General features: G+C 38.2%; 1 protein-coding gene across 3 annotated transcripts in view; it reads left to right on the top strand.

Annotated features, from left to right (window-relative positions):
• Window positions 1-24,665, top strand: part of SAMD12 (sterile alpha motif domain containing 12) — a 418,645-nt gene that overhangs the window by 296,566 nt on the left and 97,414 nt on the right. The window contains exon 5 of one of the 3 annotated variants that reach the window (XM_032246424.1): window positions 10,382-11,369. The exons of the other annotated variants lie outside the window; for them this stretch is intronic. Within the exon in view, the coding sequence (XP_032102315.1) occupies window positions 10,382-10,470 (89 nt within the window). The 3' untranslated portion in view covers window positions 10,471-11,369. Of the gene's footprint in view, window positions 1-10,381; window positions 11,370-24,665 lie in introns of those variants that run through there. 3 annotated transcript variants of the gene reach the window in all.

Genomic DNA, 24,665 nt, shown 5'->3' with positions numbered 1-24,665 from the left:
AGAAACTGATTTTCTTTCAATTCTGGGCGTTGGAAATCTAAGATCAAGGTATCTGTAGAATGGGTCTCTTCTGAGTCCTCTCTCCTTTGTTTGTAGATGGCCATCTTCCCCCTGTGTCCTCACATGGTCTTCACTCTCCTGTGTCCAAATTTCCTCTTCTTATAAGAACATCAGTCATATTCGATTAGTGCCTATCCTAATCACCTCATTTTAATTTAATTACCTTTTTAAAGTTCCTGTCTCTGGCCAGGCATGGTGGCTCACACCTGTAATTCCAGCACTTTGGGAGGCCAAGGCAGAAGGATCACTTGAGGCCAGGAGTTCAAAACCAGCCTGGGCAACAGAGTGAGACTCCATCTCTACAACAACAACAAAAAAAGAAATTAGCCAGGCATGCTGGGCAAAGCGAAACCCTGTGAGGGTTAGGATGTCAACATATTAATTTTGCAGGGAGTGGACATAATTCATCCCATAACACATATGTTCAGCTTTAATAGATTCTTCCAGTACCACCAAGTGATTGTACTAATTAATACTCCATCCAGTAGTCAATGGGAGTTTTAATTGTTCCACATCCTCCCCAAATACTTCATATTTTGTTTGTTTTAAATAAATCTTTCTTAAACATAAGCTCTGAACTTTCATATGCTCTTGATATGGCTGAGGGTCAAGATAACAGAACTGGCTTTCACACCTCCCTTGCAAACCTTGTCTGTTAGTCGTCTGCCTCCTTTCAGTATGTGACATCTGTTGCCTTCAAGTCTCATGGGCACTTTCCTTCAAACAGCATGTGAGATAGTTCTAGAATTTTTGCTCATTTGTTTTCTATGTCATGAGACAGAAAAATAAGCTGACAACATTTGTATCATTCATTTTATTTTTGAAATTCGTCCCTCCTCCAGCACTTCAATAACTCACGCCAAAAAGAAGATGGCACCAGAAACCCCTAAGCAGTTAGATCTCTTCATTCTGATGCTGGGACTGCAGCTCTTAGGGGAAAACCTGGTAATAACTCCATTCAGCAGATGTTGCCCCCACCAACCAGCACCCCGTAGAAGTTTCTAACAGTCCCACAGTGGTGGATGCTTTTTCTGCCTGCAGCAGTTTTTCCTTCCTTAGTCCTTTCCTAGGTAGGTAGTTCAGCTTTGGGTTCCCTGCACTGTCTCTAATGGGAGGCTTCTGGAAGGTTTTTTTTCTAACCTTCTGATGGCATCTAAGATGCTATGAGGTTTATTCCAAAATAATTATTTTAAGACACTCATCCCAAGCCCTCAAAGAACCACATAAGAGTAACAAGTCTCTGCTTCATCACTGTCATTTCCTGTGATCCCATTCCCAGTGCCTAATTCCTGACAGACTCCATGGCTCTCTTTTGACTCAGAGGAACTTCTTCACCCCACAGATGGCTTACCAAAGGGTAAGGTGATGGATCTCTCACTTTCTCCTGGGAAAATCTAAACTCGGGAATTTAGGAGATTTGGAGGAAGCTATTTATGCAAATTACAGTAACAGCCTATAATTTCAAGGTGAATCTCTATGTTGACCTGGTCTTTGATTATATGTGGTTAAGTTTATCTTTAGGTATCAGAGTTTTAAAACTCGAACACAGGAATAGGACTTTACACTTTTTGGGAGTTTTGTTATTGTTGTTTCAGATGAGCTGCGAAAAGCAGTTGAGTTACCAAGACCAAATGGCAGTGGTTCCATATGAGCATGTCTCCATAAGAATAAAACACTAAGCCAGTCTTCTAAAGCTTTTGGTCAGAAATAAAGGAAAAGAATCTTTCTGAGAGGTGAGATAAGATAGTCATCTATTAAGTATGAGCAGGAAGACACTAGGTAAATGTGTGCATGAAATTAGTTTTACTTGACTTAATGCATAAGGCAGAAATAAAAAGTTTTTAAGAAGTTTCTTTTTAAAAAAAAAACAAACAAAAAAAACCACTATTGGACATTTGTCCCAGAAAAATGAAAATCTATGTTCATACAAAAACTTGTATAGTAATGTTCATAGCCACTTTGTCATAGCCAAAGACTGGAAACAATCTAGTATCCTGTAGTGGGTATAAGGTTAAATAAACAGTGGTACATCCATACCATGGTACACCATTTTGCAATAGAAAGAAACAAACTATTGAAACATGGCAACAAACTGGATAAATCTCAAGGGAATTATGCTGAGTGGAGAAAAAGCCAATTTCGAAAGGTTATATACTCTATGATTCTCTCTATATAACATTCTAGATGATGGCAAAAAAAATTTTTTGGTTGCCAGGGGTCGGGGATGGGGAGTGAGTGATGGATGTGGCTATGGAAGGATAGCACAAGGAAGTTCTGTAGGTGTCAGAACATCTCTGTATCATGAATAAAGTGACATGTGTGATAAAATTTTATAGATATGCACACACATACACACAGGTGCTTGTAAAATTGATTGATTATACCAATGTCAGTTTCTTCATTTTGATATACACAAGACCTCCCTGTACATTTATCCGCAACTTCCTGTGAATCTATAATTTTTTCAAAATAAAATGTTAAAAAAAGAAGAAAGCTGGTGTATTTTATATCTTCAGGTTTCCACTGGCAACCACTGAGTCACATTACCCTGCTGAACAAATGGTATTTCGATTTTATTTTATGCTATAGAATTTATGAATTAAAATAGTTGAGCAGATACAGAAAAAATGCATAGAAAATGCCAAACCTATATTTGTTCCTTGATTTTAAGTTAATGGGGATAGTGAGATCTGGAATTAGGAACATTTGAAGATGTTTAGAATTACACTTTATTTTACATTTGAGCAAGATTAAAGACACAAATCACCTCATCAAGAACCTTAACTTTAAATCTCTTCCAAGTAAAAATTCAGAATTATTCATCTGAGATCTCCCCTCTATCTCCTCTCTCCCTCTACACACACATACACACATGCACACACATATGCACATGTCAAAAAATAGCCACATTTCAATGCAAGATAATCACTAAATTTCTATCAGAAATGAAAACCTTTATACATTTCAGCATTTGTTCTTTCCATCAAATCATAGAAACCAGGATAAATATTTGAGACTTAGGAAAAAATGCAATAATGGGATCACAGGAGATGTTCTCTTCAGAAGTGTGTAAACTAACTGTCTCTGGTTCACCTTTACCCCCAGCTAGCACTATCTGCCTAGAAGAACCATATTTCTTTTCGAAGTCTCTTGTTATACATTCTGTCTGTTATACCAAAAGGTCCCAATATAGCATGCTTTCTATGGATAGAGAGAATTCTTTGTTAATTTTGACATACTTCTTAATAAACCTTAGCCCTTTAGGGTTGCCAATAGAGTCACTTCAGGAAAGTACCCACAGAAAAGGGAGAGGGAAGATTGGCAGGACTCACATTCACATCCTGGAGGAACTCCAAAACCACCACTGCAGCTGTTGCTTTGTACTTGGCCAAGTGGATAAATATAAGTGAAGAAAATACAGATTAAGTTCTCTCAAATTGTAAATTAGCAAATTGCCATCAGATTATCCAATTTTCCTCCCTGCTGCTCTCACAACTGCATATCATCAGAGTTTTGAACTAATATGTCAATACAGGGGCATAACGTGGTTTACATTCCACATGGATTTCTCGTTTAGATATGTGAGTGTTTAGGAGAGAAAATACCTTCCTTAAATCCCACAGCAGATATGTGACAGAGAGGGCATCTCTTAAATACTTCCTATTAATGGTTTTGCACCGGTGGCTCTTGATGGAGGGAAAACTCCAATTTTGAGACCTACATAATATAATCTCCTCTTTGTGGATGCAAATTCTCATTTTTCTATGGTTGTCTCCCTACCAGTGCGGTTTAGTCATCTTAAGAAAGGACAAGATTCCTTAGTAGTAACTATGGGAATACTGTTATTTCATTTAATACCAAGTCAAGGTAACTAAGTTTCCCTTGCTCGGTGTCTATATCATCTGTGAGTTTAGTCTGGAAAGGTCAGGAATTTTGAAGTTAACACAGCCTTTGAACCCAGCTCTGATTCTTACTAGATGATTCTTACTTGGACTCATTATTAATCTTTCTGAGCCTCAATTTCCCCAGTTGTGCACTTTAGATAAAATCATGATCAAAAATGTTGTTGTATTAGATATAATATATTAAAAATACATAGAGCATGTCCTGCATGGATATTCACTCTACAAGTGGTTTAATAAATGCTGTAATCAGAGATGGGCGTGGTGGGGATGGTAGAAGCAGATGCCAAGGGACGAATAAATGTATTTAAATGAGGAGGAGAAAAGACTACCCCCATACCAAATGATATTCTAAGACAATATATAAGTAAATGGTGTAAAGGCTGTAAGAGTTTAGACAACAGAACAAAAGATAAGAGAAAGTGGCTTCATGAGATGGGATGTGATCTGGACCTGGAAGGATGTGAGAATCAAAGGCATGGAGGGGATGAGGGCAGCCTTTCAAGTAAAAATCAGCAACAGAGGCTGCAACTGATAGATTTTTGTCTATGAACTTCTGAAGTATTCAGAGACAGGAGTAGTGTAGAGCAGCAGTCAGAGGGTGTTTATATTTGATATAAGAACAGATAAACAGCCAAAAGCTCAGCAAAGCTGTATAATATAATAAAAGTAGCAATTGCTAAAGATTAAGAGAGCACTGCAGGGTGTGTGGGGAAAGGGAGAGGCCTCTACATGGTGATTAAAATAATCCAGATATGAGATGGTGAAAGTGTGTAAAGGTGTAGTGATCCCAGGAATACAGAGGAAATAGCAAGATGCAGGCACATTTCTAAGGCAAAAAAAAAAAAAAGGCAGAGGACGTCAACTGATGTCAAGCCCAAATATGAAAAGAATCATAGGATGGTAGTAAAGACAGAACACTCAAGAGAAGATAGATAATTAACGGCCTTTTGGACCTATAGAGTGTGAGGTCATAGTAAAACATAAAACTAGAAATAATTGACACACTGTTGGAGATATGATTGGAGGTGTTTAAAGGAATTAATTAGAGAAAAAGCCTTTGTGGTCAAAAAATGATGGTTATTATTGAAATCAAGTGAAAAAGTAGCTCTCTCAGGAAGAGAAAATACAGAGCTGAGGAGAACAGAGTTTCTCAGAAGGAGAGGTATGGTACAGAGATGGAAGTAGAAAAATAAACCAACTAAGAAAACCAAAAAGAAGGTTCTTTTCTGAGAGACTTAGTGAGGGCCACAGCCACTATATAGACCCCAAGTGCACATGAGCCTCAGAATTTATGTATCATTTTCAATCACCTAGACCTGTTTCAAAATTAATCTGAAACTTTGGATAAGCTTAGCACAACTATATCTTACAGAGATGCTCTAAATAGAGATCAGCAAACTTTCTATAAAGGGCTAGACAGTTAGTGTTTCATGCTTTGTGGGCCAGATAGTTTCTGTTGCCACCACTCAACTCTGCTGTTGTAGTAGCACAAAAGCAGCCATCGACAAATGTAAATGAATATGTGTTCAGCTGTGTTCTTATAAAACTTTATTTATAAAAAAAAGTGGGTAAGCTAGATTTGGCTGCAGGCCATAGTTTGCTGGCCCTTGCTCTCATATGCATATGACCATAACCCAGGTTTCATTTTTTCTTCTCAAATTCTTTGATCGTATAAGGAAGCAGTGGTGTAATAAAAAGAACAAGGATTTTGAAGACTGCAGATTTTCCCTGAAATCTGATAACAGCTATAAGTCCTATATCAGATGCTTTGAGCAGTTTGCTAAATCTTTCTGAACCTTGCCTTTGTACTTATAAAATGAGACTAATTATCCTGACTTCACAGGGCTGTTGTGAGAATTGAATGAGGTAACAGAGTACATTTAGTGCATTGAGACTAGCCAAATGCTTATTCCTATAAACATGCATAAAAATCTTTCTGCTATGTCCAAGATAGAGAGGATACAAAGAAAAAAAAAGATACAGACCCTGCCCTCAACAAACTTTCTATCTGGTAGGAATACTAGTCAGGGCTCAGGTGAAGGAACTAGAAACCACATGAGTTATTTTCAGCAGAAAGTATTTAATATAGGGAATTAGGTGCTTACAACATTGTTGGAAGGGCTCAAAGAAGTCCAGGTTCTTCTCTGGCATTCTAGAAATGATTTCTGAACAAGACCACTCATCTGGCATTGTGAGGACAGCAACTCTCTGCCTCACAAGGGTAGGTAGGAATTCAGGGGAATACTACAGAAATCACTGAAGTCAAGAGCATGCTCACCTTAGCAGTGATCGAGGGTTCAGAAAACCACAGGTATTGCAACTGCCAGTATATACACATGAAGTCCTGGCTGTTTCTCAGAGCTCTGCCATATAAAACTCAGTGTCTTTACAGCTGTGGGTGTGCAGTGTACCTTACTTTCTCTATCCAAATCTCACAAAAGACTATCTAATTTCCTGAACCTTCAATCTAGCTGCAAGGGAGTCTTGCAAATTTAGTATTTGGCTTTATAGCCTCTTCAATACAATGAAGCACACTAGAGACAGACTGGAATAGATATTGAACACCACATACTCATCGAGATAGAAAAACAAGCAGGTAAACTGACAGTATTAGGTCTGAGGCATGAGTGGGAAGAAAAGGAGATCAAACAGAGGAAACAGGCAGTATAAAAAAAGGAGTGATTTTTTTTTTCTAACTAGAGAGGCAATATCTGAGGTTGAAGGATGAATACACTCTAAAGAGGTGCATAGAAGAAAAACATTCTGAGCAGGAAAAACAGCATCAGCAAAAATGTTAGTGCCTCTTCCCATCCTCATTCTTGAAAGTGACAACAAACATCTTGGGTATAAATTTCTTGTTGTGTAAGGAAAGTGGGGGAAGCTTTAAATCTTTCTTTCCTTTAGTAATTATTAAATACCTTCAATGGTCTCTGCAACCAGAGAGTATGTTTCAAGAATGCAGGTCTGTTGTGTGTCATGGATACAAGGATGTGCTGAGAGGAGGATACTAGGGAGAGAGGAATTAATGTCCTTAAACATGAGCATAAATTGTGATAACACAAGACAGGAAATATGGGACTAATGTCATCAGAGACCCAGGGACTAAGTGAAGAATGTAAGGGGAGCATTCACGGAATTTTTAAAGAAGGAGTAGAATTCTAAGCAAAGAGAACTCCCTAAGCAAAAGCCTATAGGTTGGATTTTTTTTTTAGGCTTCTGAATATATAAGGGAGTTGTCATATTCAAGTCTGAAAAAAGAACTCAGGAATAATCTTTAAAGTACTAAAAGTAGATCTACCATTTGATCTAGCAGTCCCACTACTGGGTATCTACCCAGAGGAAAAGAAGTCATTACATGAAAAAGATACTTGCACATCCATGTTTGTAAGAGCACAGTTTACAATTGCAAAAATATAGAACCAGCCCAAATGCCCTTCAATCAAAGAGTGGATAAAGAAAATGTGAGATATATATACATACATACATACATACATACATATATATATGTGTGTATATATACTATATATATGTATATACACATACACACACACACACACACACAATGGAATACTACTCAACTATAAAGAATAATGAAATAATGGCATTTGCAGCAACCTGGATGAAATTGGAGACCATTATTTTAAATGAAGTAACTCAGGAATGGTAAACCAAATATATGTTCTCACTTATCAGTGGGAGCTAAGCTATGAGGCTATAAAGGCAGAAATATAATGCAATAGACTTTGGGGATTTGGGAGAAAAGGTGGGAAGGGAGTGGGGGATATAAGACTACACATTGGGTACAGTGTACACTGCTCAAGTGATGGGTGCTCCAAAATCTTAGAAATCTCCACTAAAGAACTTATTCATGTAAGCAAACACCACCTGTTCCCCAAAAACCTATTGAAATAGTAATAAAAGATTTAGGAATCAAGAAAGATCTTATCCTTGAAGGCTTTGTATCACCAAAAATTTGAGCTTATTCTATCTATAAGTAATCATTTGAATTATATTGATTATTTCCAGAAGCATGACCATAATCAAAATAAATTTTAGGAACATTTATAGGATGGTGTGACAAGCAGGATGTAGAATAAAATGGGGAGAGGCTGCAGGCGTGTTAAGCAGCTATTACAATTTGCCATCTGTGCAGTGGAGGGGGTCTGAACTGAGTTGTGATGGAGAAAGTAGGAAAAAAATATCATGTGTACAACATATTCGTTTTTGAAATGAAAGGCATTTTTTTAGATTCAAGTCTGCAAAATAAGTGACATCGACTTTTCAACATCTTTATTTTCAAGAATTTTACTCACACATTTAGCTGGGAAAATACCGTGTGATGATGGCCCTGATGCCTGGGAGAAGGAGTAAGTATTGCTCATATCTTGCCACCAACATTTACCCGTTCTGCTGGGGTCAGTTACTTAATTTCTGAAGTTCATTTTCCTCCTCTGCAAAATGAGGATGAAGCAGTGCCTAATACATAGGGTAGTTGTGGAAATTAAGTAAGAGTATTCCTATGAAGTGCTCAGCACTAAGAGTATTCATATAAAAGTACTCAGCATAACACCTTGCATATAATAAGTGCTCATATAGTAAGTTTCGTGCTATCATTGCCATTGTCATCATCACCATCAATCATCATCATGTGGGGAAGGTGAAGTGAGGGGTTGTAGAGAGTGGAAAGAGGAAAATTCAGAGCCAAACAACCTGTAACAGGCTCCTGGCAAGAAACAAATGTAATGTTCAAATGACTGAGTGATTTGGGGACTTTAATGAAGAAATGGCTATGTTTTCAGAGTGTACAAGGGTAAGCTGTAGAGAAACAAAAAGTTAGCATACTACCTCATCCTAGTTAGAGAGAAAAACAGGAATCACCAACTATCAGCATGAGGTTTGATGTTCTCTCTAGCAGAATAGGAAGAGTTACAGGAACTTGGAAGAAGACAGTCATGTGGAAAGAGCTAGCAACAAGAGCTGTGACCTTTGGTCAAGGGCAGCAGCCATGGCCATCTGCAATGAAGGAGGCCAGGGGAAGAAACACCCTGACCCTCCTACTTCTTTCCAGTCTTTTCCCAGCACTTCACATTGGCAGAACCCAACCCAAACAAAAGCCAGAGGCAGATCACCCCGTGAGACGTTCTATATAGGTCAGCATCTGGGAGCACAAAGCACGACGAAGAAGGGTATAAAGCAAAACTGTACAGAGGAATAAACAGAATGTATTTAGCACACAACACACCCAGCTTTAAAGCTGCGTTATAACTTTAGGCAAATTGCTTAATTTCTCTGAGCCTCTGGTTGCTCACTGTAAAACAAGGGTAACAATAATAATTATGCAGGTTTATTGTAAACATAAACTAAGATGATGTCTGGATTATGCCTAGCAGAGCCACAGGCATGTGGTAGACATCAATTAATGTTCTCTAATCCCACCTCCAGCTGATGACAGCTCTCTTCACTTGTGGCTGCTTCACAGCCTTTATGAGCTCCCCAGAAGCGATGTTTCTCATCGTGTGGTCCATAGACCACGTGCTTTAGAGGCACCTAGGGTCCTTTTGAAGAGACAGCTCATGGCCCCCACCCTATCCAACTAAATCATGAGTGGAAGAATATGAATCTTCATTTCAGACAAATTCCCCCAAATGATTTTCACACATAATAATGTTTGGGAACCACCATTCCAAAAGTCCACATTTCTAATTGACGCCTACTTGAGTAACGTATAGGTGACATTTATTTATGCTTGGCATTCCTTAGGTGCAGTTACAGCCCATCAGCTCCATGAAGAGGGGCTAACAGACTAGGACACTAATGGTCTGTCTTGTGATGTTAGGTCATGCTAGTTCTCCATTTTACTGACTTTATTAATACCCAAGGAACAATGTTCCCAGGCTTTTAATTAAAAATTCCCTAACATGCAGGTTTTAATCATTTTCTAGGTTGGATATCAGCTTGTTCAGTGGCCAGATCTTACCCTGCTTTCAGAGAAAACTTACTAGGCAAAGCAGAAGCTGTTAAAAGGCATAAAGCTTTTTGAAAGCTTCACAGATGAGCATACATCAATTCCAAGTACAAACAGGAGGAGGCAGAATCTTAGGATAAGATCGGATGATCAAGGTCCTTGCTTTAATTAAGTAAAGAAAGGTACAAGAAAGATCATCAGCAGTCTAGGACAGACATAGAGCTCATGATTTGGATCCTGAATTGGTTAGGATTCAGCTGCAATAAGCACAGACTCAAAATAGCAACCGCTTAGACAAAAGAGAATTTTATTTGCTGCTCATGTAACATTGCAGAGGTAAGAAGAGCAGGGCTGCGGTGGAGGCTTTGCTCCAGAGTTCTCAAGGACTCAGCTTCCCTCTAGCTTTTGGTACTGCCCTCCCTAGAATGAGGTCCTTGTCCTTCTGTTCCAGGATGCAACTCCAGTGGTCACATTTATGCTCCAAACCACAGGAAGAAGAAGAGAAGAAGGTGCAGAGGGTATAGAACAGCTGAGTTTTAAAGAAGGTTTAGAGTCGTCCATCCAACACATCTGGTTCCATCACTTTGGGCAGAACTTGTTCACATGGCCATGCTAAACTACAAAAGAGGCTGGAGGCAGAATCATAGCTAAATATTCTTATTAGGTGGATTATATAATGAGGATAACCAGGAGTCACTACCTCATGTTCTGTGCCCTAAGAAACATTGAACCTTCTTTCTCCAGTAGAAGATTCATCAGTGAGGTTCCAGTTAGGAACACTGATGCCACTCCAGGTGTTTTTAAAAGAAGGAACATAATGCAGGGAATTGACAGCACAATTGATAAAAGAGTTGAATTTTGAAACTCAAAAATGAGGCAGCCCACAGATTAGCAACAGTAGGAAGTTTCTACCTTCCCTGAAGCTGGAAGGACAAAGGACAAGGCAGAACCTCAAAGTAGCAGCCTGCCTGGCAGAAGTTGGAACCCAGTAAGCTATTGCAGTAGGAACTGGAACCAGGAGGAGATGCAGCCACTGGCAAAGACACCACCAGAAGCAAAGTGATAGAGGGATATTCTCTCTTCTGCCCCTTGGTCTCCTTCCAGGGCTTCACATGGGCTAAAACTACCTGGAAGGTGTAGCACAAGGGAGTCTAGGCTATGTCATGTCACATCAACAGCATAGGCAAAGAAGGAAAAAGCATGGATCTAAAAGCTGACAGGTGAGTGACTGGAACAACACCCAAACCCAAGTTGTGGACTTGGCTAGATTAGTAATCACTGAGACCTTTCTAGACATTATTTCTGGATGAAGTTGATAAATTTGTAAAGCAAAAGAGAGTCCTTCTGTGGAAAGCAGGAACTCACGCAGATACTTGTACACAATGTTCACAGCAGCATTAGTCACAACAGACAAAAGGTGGAAGCAGGCCAAATGTCCATCAACATACAAACGCATAAATGATATGTGGTATATTCATACAATGAAATATTATTCAGTGTTGGAATTCACTCAGGGTGGCTGGCTAAATATTAGAGAAATATTAGCAAAAGAAGATTATAGTCTCTTTTGGAAGGCCAGAAGATTTTAGTGGAACCGGCTGAAGGCAGCCAGTTCATTATGTTAGAATTTTAAGTCATAGGGTAAAAGATTAGGAACAATGAAAGCTTCCCCAGTTAAGTCTGTTTACCCCACCTCCCTTTGTCTCTGCTCTGTTTACTCATGTAAACTTTGTGCTGGATGGTCCTCTCAGGAGGAGGTCGAAGGGGACTCACCTGTTAATGGTGTTTACTCTGGACCCCGGAACCAAAAGCTTTTATCATAAAATCACTCTTTTAACCGTGTTAATTATCCACAGGCATGTTGACTTAGAACCTCTGTTATTAAATGTATACTGAATAAATGTGAGGAGGACAGGAAGTTGCGGTACGTTGGCTGTAATCGCCCTCTGAAAGCAGTTGACAACCATCCCTAGCCCACTCGAAATCATTGTACTGGGTGTGAGAGTGCATTCATTCATCTGTCACTGAGTAGGGTCTGAAGGACAGACCTCCGCAGGTGTTGATCAGTGTCTCAGGTGGTGACCTCAACATGACTGAGGTCTCAGGTGGTGACCCCGACGTGACCAAGGTCTCGGGTGATGACCGAGGTGTGATTGAGGTCTCAATTCAACCATAAAAAGAAATAAAAGTCTGATTCATGCTATAACAGATAAATTTTGGAAACATGCTAAGTGAAATAAACCAGACACAAAAGGATAAATATTATATGATTTGATTTATATGAGGTACCTAGGTTAGGCAAATTGATAGAAAGAGAAAGTAAAATAGAGCTTGTCTGGAGCTGGAGGGTAGAGAGCAATGGAGAAAAATTATTTAATGGGTTCAGAGTTTCCACCTGGGGTGAAAAAGTCCTGAAAAGGGATAGCAATGATGCTTGCACAACACTGTGAACATACTTAAAGCCACTGAACTATACTATTTTTTTTAAATGTATTAGTCTTGCCCAGGCTGGAGTGCAGGGGCACAGTCTTAGCTCACTGCAACCTCTGTCTCCCAGGTTCAAGGAATTTTTGTGCCTCAGCCTCCTGAGTAGCTGGGATTATAGACACCCACCAACATGCCTGCTTAATTTTTGTATTTTTAGGAGAAGTGGGATTTCATGATGTTGACCAGGCTGGTCTTGAACTCCTGATCTCAACTGACGCACCTGCCTTGGCCTCCCAAAGTGCTGGGATTACAGGCGTGAGCCACTACAACCCGGCCTGAACTGTACATTTTTAAAAGGTTGAACTAATATATTTTTTTTAAGTTTTAAAAGGTAAATCATTTTTTAAAAAGAGGTTCTTGTGCTTTTCAAATGTATTTACTGATTGAAAATCCCTCCTGGAGAAGATGAATGTGGGTAATGAAATAACAGAAGCTGTCAAATGGACAAAGCAGTGAGATCAAAAGACTAGGAAGACTTAAAAACCGAAGCAACACCCATCTCCATTTCTAAAAATTGTTGTGATATTTCAAAACACTTTCTCACAGAAGAAATATTATCTCCCCATTTCCCAAATTGAGCTTGATATGACCATGAAGCATAAGCGTAACTTAGTGTGAAAAAGCAGAGGCAAAATAAAAAGTTCAGAAAGAATCGAGTGTCCTCTCTTCATAGGGAGCCCCTGAAGACTTGGGATAGGTAGCGTCATGAAAGAATAGGAGAAGAGCAGAGAACCCTGGCCCACAAAAGGTCCTTTGAAGGATGGAGATAGCTAGGAAGGCTCAATTTCTGGGTACCGTGTGAACAGAGAGTAGAAGGGAGTCAGGAAATACTCAGCTGTGTCAAAAGCAGCCCATAAATGTCATCAAGGATAAGCACTTGAAGATGGTTGTTGGCTTTTATAGCCAACAGTGCAGAGGTCATTGCCTGCTTAGCTAAGGCCATTTCTGTGAAAGGAAGAGGAATTGAAACGAATTGGATGAGTAGAAGAGTCTTCTGCATTTCTTCCTTTGCTGAGCTCAAGAGAAGCAGTAAACAAACTCTATTCCCAGAACTATCCTGACAACATTGATGATGGCGGTACACAAATTAGGAGCTAAACAAAAAGCCATGTTAATTTCAGGCTCCATTAGAAACACAGGCAGAAAAAAAAAAAAAAAAAAAAGAAAGTCAACGTCTGCCAAACAGAAAAGGTCAAAATTAGATGGGAAAGAATCTTTCTTTTTGAGATCCTAAGAATGTCCTGCCAACAAGGAGGGCAGAGGAGGATTTTGTTTCCTCTTTCTCTTTTGTGAATCATATAATTCTGAAACAAATGCTCTTGGTAATGCCTTCTCTAATCAGATTTGTAGAGTAGAATATGGCCTGCATGTTCTCTCTTCCGGTAAAGGAAGCCATAGAGCATTTGCAATATCACCACAGGATTCCATTCCAGAGCTGTCTTCTATTTGTCGCTAACATACGGTTGTTGTTCTTGTTTATAAGAAACTTCAGTAATGTTTATAACTTTAGCAGGATGCATAAGTATTATTCATCTGAAGACTCTACAACTTAAGTTGTCTCTGACATGAAATTGGCACAATGTGTCAAAGAGACCTCGGGCCCTTCAATCCCTTTGTATAATGTGTTGCATGCTCCAAATCAAGTCCAGGAAATGCACACATATCCTTTTCTTGCTTTCCTGTGTTAAAGGGAATGATACTCAAATGAAACCAGATATCTTTTGTAAGTTCCTTTTAATGTGATGGCAGTGAGCATTTTGGGTCTTTGATGATGGATGAATCTTCATTTATAAATGTAAAGCCATATGTATTAACTGAATTTCCTTCCAGGCATTTTGTATTAGTGACTATCACATATGGCTTTATAGTGCTTCAATACCAGATGCCTAGTTGCGCTTTGATTTAATGTATGCTGGGAGGAAAGACATATGAGAATTTCACTTTAACTTTTTGCCTAGATAATAGATCAGAGGCTCTATCCCACCTGGAGGTAAAGGATTGGTCTTACTCATTTCTCGGGCTTCTCTCTGGATTATATGAGCCTATGTTATCTTTGTCCCAAAAGTATTAAGTTTGAAGGCTTGATCACCAAGTGCAATTAAAGCTACCTTTCCTCCCCCCAAAATTAAATAGACACTTTTAAACACACATACACATTTCAAGATCAACAGAGTTCCCTTTTAAGCATGGAAATATAGCCATTGCTAAATTGCATTATTGGACTGAACTCCAGGTATTAGTTACAGTGGAAAGTAAGAGATTGTAGGAGACTCTTTTCTTAGAACCAGGACATGGATTATGTCCTGGATTTAATTAAGTGTTGCTCATGGCACCATGCAGGCTGATACTTAATTATATTCAGTTTAGCCCTTTATTATATATCATCTCTTGTTATTCTCCAAATGTTTTAAATATGCTGGTCTTGTTTTCTCTAGCTCTGTTGTAAGCTCTTTGAGATCAGAGCTAATGTCACACAGTACGTACTCAATAAATACATTATAAATAAATTTATGAGCAAAGGGCTAAATGAATGTGTCTACAGATTCAAGATTGTACTGTTCACAATACAAGATGTGACCTTAAAAATTCAAGAAGAGTGAACAACTGGAGGGGAGGGGGTTTTCCTGTTGTTCCCTGAAAGGCATCCAAATTCTCCTGAATAAGATGGAGGTTTAATTTATCTCTTTCTGGTCCTCTGCTCTTTTAATCTGTTCCAGCAAAAAATTTTCAAAGATCTGGTGCTAGAGTATGTTGTGAAGAGTTTTACCCAAATCTAATATCTGTGTATTTATATACTGGGCTTATTCTAGGCCCTAGCCTGAGCTTTTTAAATTTTCTTAGTTTTCCCTGTCATCTTCTCAGTGTATTACCTTTGCCTTCTTTGTGACAGCCTATTAGGATACCTGTTTGAAATGAGATGTTTCTGAAATACTGGTCACGGACTCTACCTGTAGGAAATTTCTGTAAGAATAATATACAGAATTAGCAGCAGTGATTGCTTCTGAGAAGTATAGAAATGCAGAAGAGGAGAATGTTTACTTTTATTCTGTATTCATTCATATGGTTCACTTTTGTTCAGGAGCCTGTAAAACTTTCATAATTTAAAAACTAATTAAAAAATAAAATATATCCAACACATGGAAAGTAAGATGCCATTTTAGCAGGTCTGAATAATAATTCATGAACTATTACGGCAGTTTGCCTATACATACATTTACCACAAAAAGAAGAACGACTTGATTGTTTTAAGAGACACGTTTAATGAATCTAGTCTTCCAGCTTTGAAAGCAACTTATAGGTGTCCGTGATTGAATACTGGTTAGTGATTCATCCTGGCCTCCGTTTATGGGGATATGATGGCTGAGCTGCTTTTGTATCTGTGTCTTTTGGCTTTGAATAACGCACCCTCAGTGAGCATATTAATAAGAAAGAAACTGTTTCAGCCAATGGGTCAAGAGAACCATTTCAATCATGGCAGCTTTTTGTATTTTTCCTTTATGTTTTTACTCTAAATGGTGTTCACGATTGTATAATAACATATGCTGCATGTGATAGGTCCCCATGTTGACCACAGCTTGCTAATTATTCACATCCAGTGACCCCACCATCTTTTGCTCCTTGTATTTTCAAAGTTTTTCTTTCTCTCTAAGGTTTTCATGTAGCTTTCGTCCCATGGTTTTATTCCCATCTCGTTTATATAATCCTGCTTTTAATTTGTTGTTGCATTTCTACTCTGGCTTGAGTTTCTGCAAGAGGTTCAACTATTGTCAGTCATATTTAAACCTTTTAACCTTCAAGAAATGCTTGTAAGTGCGTAAAATTATTTGACTCCATAAATGAATGCTCAAAAATGCATGCAGTTTTTATAACCATCTTTATGCATCATGTTAAAATAGGTAAGGTGTGTTTACATTTGCACATTGTAGAAATTGAAGGTTTAATTCCCAGTAGACTAAATGCATACGTACTCAGAAGAATATATAGTTTTACAAACATGCACTACCTATCAGTAATCTGTAATATTTAAGAATTAACAAAAAGCAGGCGAAAGAGACTGGCTAGATAATTACTTATCCTGGTGGTTCTCCAACTCTAATGTACATTAGAATTGCCAGAAGGGCTTGTTGGAACACTGATTACTGAGCTACTGATCTGGTAGGTCTTCATTGGAGCCTATGAATTTTATTTCTAACAAGATCCCAGTATATTCCAATGCTATTGATCTGGGAGCGCACACTGAAAACCACTGCCATCCTATTTGTCTTCCTGAGCACTCAGAAAGACTGCATTTCCCAGCCTCACCAAGTCACTGGGTTCTAGCCAGTGGTACGCATTCACCACTTCTAAACCTGACTGTAAAATTCCCTGCATAGTCCTTCACTCTCTGTTGCCCCTTTTCTGGGCAACTCTGTAAGCCACATATTTGTGACTTCATAGACACAAAAAGTAGAACAGAGAATATGAGAAGGTAAAAATTGTGGAAGAAGGGAGGGATAGGGAGAGATCTGTTAAAGGATACGAAATTGCAGCTAAATAGGAAGAATAAGTTCTAGTGTTCTATAGCACTGTGGGATGACTATAGTTAACAATAACATATAGTTTCAAATAGCTACAAGGAGTGTATTGAGTGTTCCTAACAAAGAAATTATTAATGATGGAGATGATGGATATGCTAATTACCCAGATCTGATCAGTATACATTATATGTATTGCAGCATCACTGTGTACCCATAAATATGTACAGTTATTATATTTCAATTAAAAAAAAGGAATAAGGCTTTGTATAACAAGGAACTGAGGTTTAGGGTTAGCATTGCCAGACTTACCCCAGAACACATAATTTTCATGTCATCATGACATGAACCATGCCCAGCTTTGAGGAAACTTTCATTATGGTAATTAGGAAGGAGTATGAATCAATACACCATTCACTACCCCACATCAACGACAACAAAAAACTAAGTTGGTTTCAATAGACTCAGCCTACAGCCATATATCTGTAGGTCATGAAGAGATTTTTGCCAGTTTTTTGTAAGATCTCCTAAATCCTTCTTAGTGTATTTTTGGGTCATCTTTCATCTGAACTTATCCAACTGCCTCATCCTTAGATTCCTATATTCTGATTTTCTCAGACTGGTTCTACTCATATCTTTGCTCCATGTTGGATGAGACCAAGGCACTTTTCCTCTCATTGAAAACCCATTCATTACTGGACAGCTCTGTCTTGCCTCCCTCTATTCCTCGCTTACCTTGTTCTGCCAATAAGGTCATCCCAGAATTTCTGACCCTATCTTGATTGGGACAGAATTCCGCCTTAGGCATCTTCACAGTAAAGCCAGTGAACCTGCAGAGACCCACATCTTTCATCACAGTCATATGTTGTGGAGAGCACACGGCCTGCCAGATAACCCCTGTTCCTTAACCCTATAGCTAATACTACTTTTGCTGAATCTCTTACCTCCCTGCTTTCCCCGACCCCTGCCTACATATGCGTGCTCCTCTTCCTTGCCTCCACCAACCTCACTAAATCTGACCACTAGCCTGCCTGGGGACTCTGAGCTCCCAGGCTGTGGTACCCTATTTGTTTGTCAGTTCTCTCCATACCTTCCCATGTATCCTACCCTATGATTAAAGGAGTCACTAGTCAAACTTCCCTCTGTTACGCAAATGCATTATCATTGCCCCTTTTAATGTTTCCCATACACAGAAGAGGAAAAAATGATTTTCCCCAAATATAGGAACATGTACTTCCTTTAGCCCCTTTCCTGCTTCACACTACCTTATTTGAAACCAAGGCCCAAAGATTTATATAAAAACAGACAAAACAGTGCTTATTATTCTGTTTATATCAAACATATAAAAGAGAATTTCAGGCTGGGGACAGTGGCTCACACCTGTAATCTCAGCACTTTAGAAGGCCGAGGAGGGTGGACCACTAGGTCAGGAGATCAAGACCATTCTGGCTAACTCAGTGAAACCCTGTCTCTACTAAAAATAAAAAAATTAGCCTGGCGTTAGTGAGCCGAGATAGCGCCACTGCACTCCAGCCTGGGCAACAAAGCGAGACTCTGTCTCAAAAAAAAAAAAAGAATTTCAATGTTAAAAAGAATACACCAACAAAATGTTTCAAAATACCAACTACTGTTCTAAGACCATCTCAGTAATCTATCATGTATCCATTTATACAGTTATTTATTGCTATGCATTTAAATATATTAATATTTTTCTGCTTACTCTATTGTACATTTATGCTTTGTTTATTGAAACAATTCAAGCAAGTCTTGCTTGCAGTTTTCTTATTATAAATAACAATGGGATGAACATCTCTATGCCTAAATCCGTGTGCACACACCTTATATTTCTAGGTAGATTCTTAGCAAGTGAATTTCTTGGTAAAAGTATATAAACAATTCATGTAAATGCTGTAAGAAGTAGCTAAAATAATTAGATATGGCTATGTCTGGGTGGCAGCTCACTCAGATAGTCAGAAATGGGGCATCAGAATCAAGTGGAATTATCTAGCCAGTCTCTTTCACATCTTTTTAAAAAAAAGTCTTAAATATTACAGATTACTCATAGGTAGTGCATGTTCATAGCGTTGTATATGCTTCTGAGCATGTATGCACTTATTCTACTAGATATTCAACCTACAATGTCTTTAACTTGCAAATGTAAACACATCTTAGCTATTTTAAAATAAACACAATGCATCAAGTTATTTATAAGCAGTGTGTGCATTTTTGAGCATTCATTTATGGAATCAAATAATTTCATGCACTTATAATTCTTAAAGGTTAAAAGGTTTAAAGATGTCCAATAACAAATGAACTAGTTGCCCATTTCCTATGAGTCATACATCCAGCACGGAACTACACATGTATGTGTGACATTCACAATAAATCTACCAGGTAGGTGTGACCACACCTGGCCTCTCAGGCAAGAAGACTGAGGGCCAGTGGGACCATCACAAAGCAGGGAGCTAAAAGAACCCTCTCTCCAACTTAATCTCACTGCTTTCCACTGCCTCTGGGCTTTCCCACATTTCTTTTTCTGCTTCTACAATGCATAATGCTGTTTTCTGTTATTAGCACTGCATTTGACTTATTCTGTTTCTGAATTATGATGATTAAAAATAAACATTATTTAAAATTTTGATTTTTTTCCAAAAATTATTTGTCAAAATTATGTGATTGTTTTCCCAAGGCACAATTACACATGTTAAAAAAAAAAGTATATGAACATTTTAGAGAATCCATATTCTATACCCGTGTGAACAAACTAACCCTTCTGAAAATGTATAATAATTTGCAAATCTCCCTCAGGAGTGTGTAACACTGCCAATTCTATAACTGCCTCTACAAAAAAAAATCTCTAATCTTTTCTAATTGAGAATACAATTTTAATTGGCATTCATTTTACTAATATTGAATTGTTTTCACATATTATTTACTGGAATATATATATATATGCCTTTTATTTACTGGAATATATATATATGTATGTGTATATGTATATGTATGTGTGTGTGTGTGTGTGTGTGTGTGTGTGTGTGTGTGTATGCTTTTTAAAGGAATATACCAAAGTGTGTTTATCCAATGTATCTGCTCTTGTGAAATTAGTCCCTTTGGAAAGTGGTGTCTCTTTTCTAGTGATCATGATCTTCCCTTAAACATTTGGATAACCCTTGTTTTTCAGTGACCATCAGGGCTTTAGTGACATTCTTTTGGATAGTCTTAAGATCAGTTATATCAACAAGTTGGGGATATCACAAACATGCAGAGCAACTGCATAGTAATAACCTCGGTTTTCTTCTGTGGCACATAAACCAGCCAGGAATGCAACTGTCAAAAAGGTATTCTAGTTACATGGTGAGCCATGGTGAACGTGAGTGGAATAAATGCCTGACTCTTGAAAAGCACCAGTCATTTGAATACATCCATCATGGAAGGCTTATCTCTATACTCACCTCATCATTTCGTTTCGTAGACAGGCCTCATATTTAATATATCTAGATTAATTAATAGTGGTCTATCAGTCTGCACATCAATATGCCATGCAACCTTATATATGCAGCCATGTATATCAGACAGTTAGAAATTGGATCAGAATTGTCAACTAGCATGTTTTAGACCACAGTGTTATTCATTCTTAGGATTTGTATCTATTTTGTACACTGTTGTATCCCAGGTACTTAGAACAGTGCCTAGCACAGAGTATGTGGTCAACAGATATTTGTTGAATACATGATGAACAAATGAATGAATGAGTGAGTGAATGAACCAACATTGAATCATTAGACATCAAGATCAGAGCTTAGTTTTTCTTATTTTGTTGCATAATACAAGATGGTAAATGGTTTTGGATAATATAGATGAGAAATACACAATATAGGTAAATTGGCACAGTGGAAAGGCCTGTTTCTGTTCCAGTTTTGGCTGTGTCAGCAAATAGCTGCTACATCATTCTTTCCACCAATGTTGACTGGGTACCTACTATGTGCTCTGCACTTCACCAAGTGCTGGAGATGTTTGAAGAGTGTAACACGTGCAGCCTGTGCCTTTTGGGGAACTTACAATCTAGTGGGAGAAAAAGACATTAATCAAATATTCTTGGAAATAAATAGGAAATTACAGATTTTGTTATGTGCTAAGCATTTAAAAGAAGAGGCCAACCTGGCGTGAATGATCAAGAAAGGCTTCCTTTTCTAAGGAGGGGATATTTGAGCTGTATCTGGAAGCAGAGGGAACATTTTGAACAGAAGTTCAAGCAAAAACTGAAAGCATTGTGCATTAAAGAAATCCAGAACAGACAAGTGAAGGGCGTCACAGCGATGAGTTGGAGAACAGTAAGATAAATCTGGAGAGAAGGTTCTTATAGCTTTTTGCTTTGTGTTGGTTCCACTGGCCCTCAGTTTTCTTACCAGTAGTGTGTGCATTGTCATAGTTACCTGGTAGCTTCATTCTGAATGTCAAACCAACATGTGTACTTCCTTGCTAAATGCATGTCTACAGGAAATGCTGTTAGGGTCATTTTACTGTTTCTTCTATTACCTGTATTTTGACTTCATAAAAGCAAGATCTAGGTCCTATATTTTAATGAATTGCCTTAGTGCCCATCCCCAGTGTGAACTGCTTAGAAAATGCTCAATTGACCAGGCACAGTGGGTCGTGCCTGTAATCCCAGTGCTTTGGGAGGCCAAGGTGAGATGCACACTTGAGGCCAGGAGTTCAAAATCAGCCTGGTTTACATAGTGAAACTTCATCTCAACAAAAGAAACATTAACATGATGTGGTAGCACGTCTGTAGTCCCAGCTACTGGGGAGGCTAAGGTGGAAGTATTACTTGAGCCCAGGAGGTTGAGGCTGCAGCAAGCCATGATTGCACCACTGCACTCCAGCCTCCTCAGTGACAGAACAAGACCCCCTGTTAAAAAAAGAAAAAAACCTCAATCAATGACAGGTGGGGTTATTATTACACTTATTAAATAGTCTTGTGTGTGCTAGGATATAACATATTTTTCTCTCCCGGGCTTTTATTTGATAAAAGTAAAAGTTACTGTGAATTTAAAATACTAAATTGAGTTTTCAGTATCCAATACTTTTATGTATAGAATTACACATCTTTATTATCCATTGATGTTTCAGATTTGAATGTGCAGTTTGGACATGATTTTATTTTCATATTGGCAGAATATTGGTTAGTTCAGAGTTTGAAAGCATCTCTAAGCTTTAGAATGAAAAAATATGTAATCTATACATATTGGATTGCAATAAATATTTGCATCACAGCATTTTTGATAGCAATGAGAAAAGTATATGCAGAGATTAAATAAATGCATAAAAATAGCCTTTCACCAATAATTTGCAGCTCAAACAACAAAGCAATAATTTAGAGTTCTGACCTTGTAATTCAGCTGATTAGAAGAAACCAATTCATTTTATTTCATATTGTGTTGTCGTTAATTGATGGAGAATTCTAAGTGAATTGTGTGCCAAAAATTGATGAGTTCCACTCCCTTTGTGTCTAGATGACTTGTATGTCCTATTTTCCCAACTTTCACGTAAAAAAAAAAAAAGAAGAAGTTTGTTTTCTTCTAGCAGCCAACACTGTGAACTAGAGAGGCATCCTCCCTATTTCCTTCTCACACAATTATATAATACAGTTTCTGCTTTCTAAATTTTGTTGACGATTCTGTTGACGGCATACACAACATAGTGAACTGCATCCCAGTCGTCCTTAACTGGATGAGCCTAATCAGTTGTAAAAATTCATGTTAATCAGATGAATTTAAAAAAATAAAAATAAATTTTTAAAGATAAATAAAAAATAAAAATAAACAAAATTCCCATTAATCAGATTAATGTACCCAGAACCAAGCAGATACTCAAAAAGCAGGTAACAGGACAAAGGATGTACAAAGTATCACTTTTCGTTGCATTACCCTACATGATTTTTTTTTATTTTCTGATTATTGACAGTAGATGTGAGATAATTATGCTCTGCATATTACAAGAATTTTTAAAAATATTTTACTTTTTGTGTTTTTCATCCTTCTGCTTTTACTAAGAAGTTAAGTGCCTGTTTATCCCACCACTCAGTCCCTCTTACAAATACAGTGTGGTGTACTGGCCTATTCATAAAGTATTAATGTCACACTGAAAAATAGCTTTTAGAGACAGACCCCCTGACCTGTAACTATTGGTGATTGAGGAGCTTCAAGGCACATGAGGCCTGCCCAACCCTACTGTTGAAGAAAGCTGCTGAAGCTCTTTTTCCGCTGGTGAAGCAATTAACTTTATATTCCATTTGCTGATGATGCCACTTGCCTAAATTGATCTTGTTTGTTAAACTCATGCCAGTCTTTTTAGCCTGCTCAGCTCAGGGGAAAGTCAGGCTGTATAGTCAGGCTCCAGTGCTTTTGGGTAGAAGTGAAAAGATTTGCACTCATCAAACAAGAAAATGGCATTCCTGGCTGTCGGTGTGGAAGGAAGGGCTTTTCTCTCCAGTGTTGCGTGGCAGACTCTCTGCTGGTATCCCTGAAGGTCAGCTTATGCCTCATTGCTAAGTAAGTATTTTCCCCACCTAACCTGACAGGTAGACATGTCTGACATGAAAGCAGTCTGCCCTCACACTGGGGAGCAAGGATACCCCAAACTTGGAGCCACTTCTGCTAAGCTGAGTCAGTTTTGCTAAGTATTACTTCAATTTGGGTGTATTATTAGCTTTGAGATATACCTTGAGTACCTTAGCAATCGAGTGTGAGAATGGTTCACTAGAGCTGGCTTCTGTCTGATGACTGGTAAGGGGTACCACATTTTCCCCACTGGCAAGCCTTCATCTCTTCCCGCCACATCTTATCCATCAATGGGAATCTGGATTTGCCAACAGATTGGTTATGAAAGGAATTGGGATTCCCTGAAGAAGTGGGCTTTGAGCCTCAAGAGTAGGGAAGATCACTTTGAGACTTATGACCTGGCTGTACGTAGTGGGTATTTGACATTTTGCATCTTCAACTGGCTTCCAGCAACATATATCTGGCTCCAATTTTGACTATAGCGTTAAAATTTAAATAAATAAAGGCAAACTGGCTGTGGTGATCCTAAAGAAGATACCGTTTCCTGATAACACAAATTGCTGAGGAAAACCATGTGCTTTTAAACCAAATATAAATTGACTTCTCTATTCTTCTGTTTTCAATTTTATATATTGTCTTTTCATTCACAAATATTGATTAAATGTCTAGCCTGTATCACCACTAATGCCTGTTTAAAAAAAAAAAAAAAGACATTTTTCCTGGCCGTTAAGAAGGTAACCATCAAAGTAACTTTCCCTTCAGTCATCCTGAATCATCAGAGTTGGTTGTATTAAAAATCCACAGCTTAACACTTCACACTCACTATTTTATTTTGCCTAAATCTCCGTGCTCTAAATTTCATTATCTCTTGTATAAAATTAGGGGAATAAGTCCAAATAATCCTTAATGTATCTGGAAAACATTCAGCTAGTTTCTGCCATTAGCACCTGTGTGGTCTTAGAGATGATGCTTAATGTTTCTGAGCTTCAAACACAGCATAAGAAAAAAGAAATAATGCCCAGTTTGCAAGGTTTGTTGTTGATAAATTTTTTAATGGATTGAAGATGAAATAAAGCCTAGACTAGCCAAGAAGTAGTGCTGAATAGAGGCAGCTATTATTATTTTTTTTTCTATGAATCTGTGAATACTGCCTGTGATCCAAGGACTCCAGAAT

This window comes from Sapajus apella, unplaced genomic scaffold (genome assembly GCF_009761245.1).
Source record: "Sapajus apella isolate SASKATOON/1434 unplaced genomic scaffold, GSC_monkey_1.0 scaffold3, whole genome shotgun sequence".
Classification (NCBI taxonomy): domain Eukaryota; kingdom Metazoa; phylum Chordata; class Mammalia; order Primates; family Cebidae; genus Sapajus; species Sapajus apella.
Note: the sequence above shows the minus strand (reverse complement) of the source record. Positions and strands in the feature narration are given on the sequence as shown.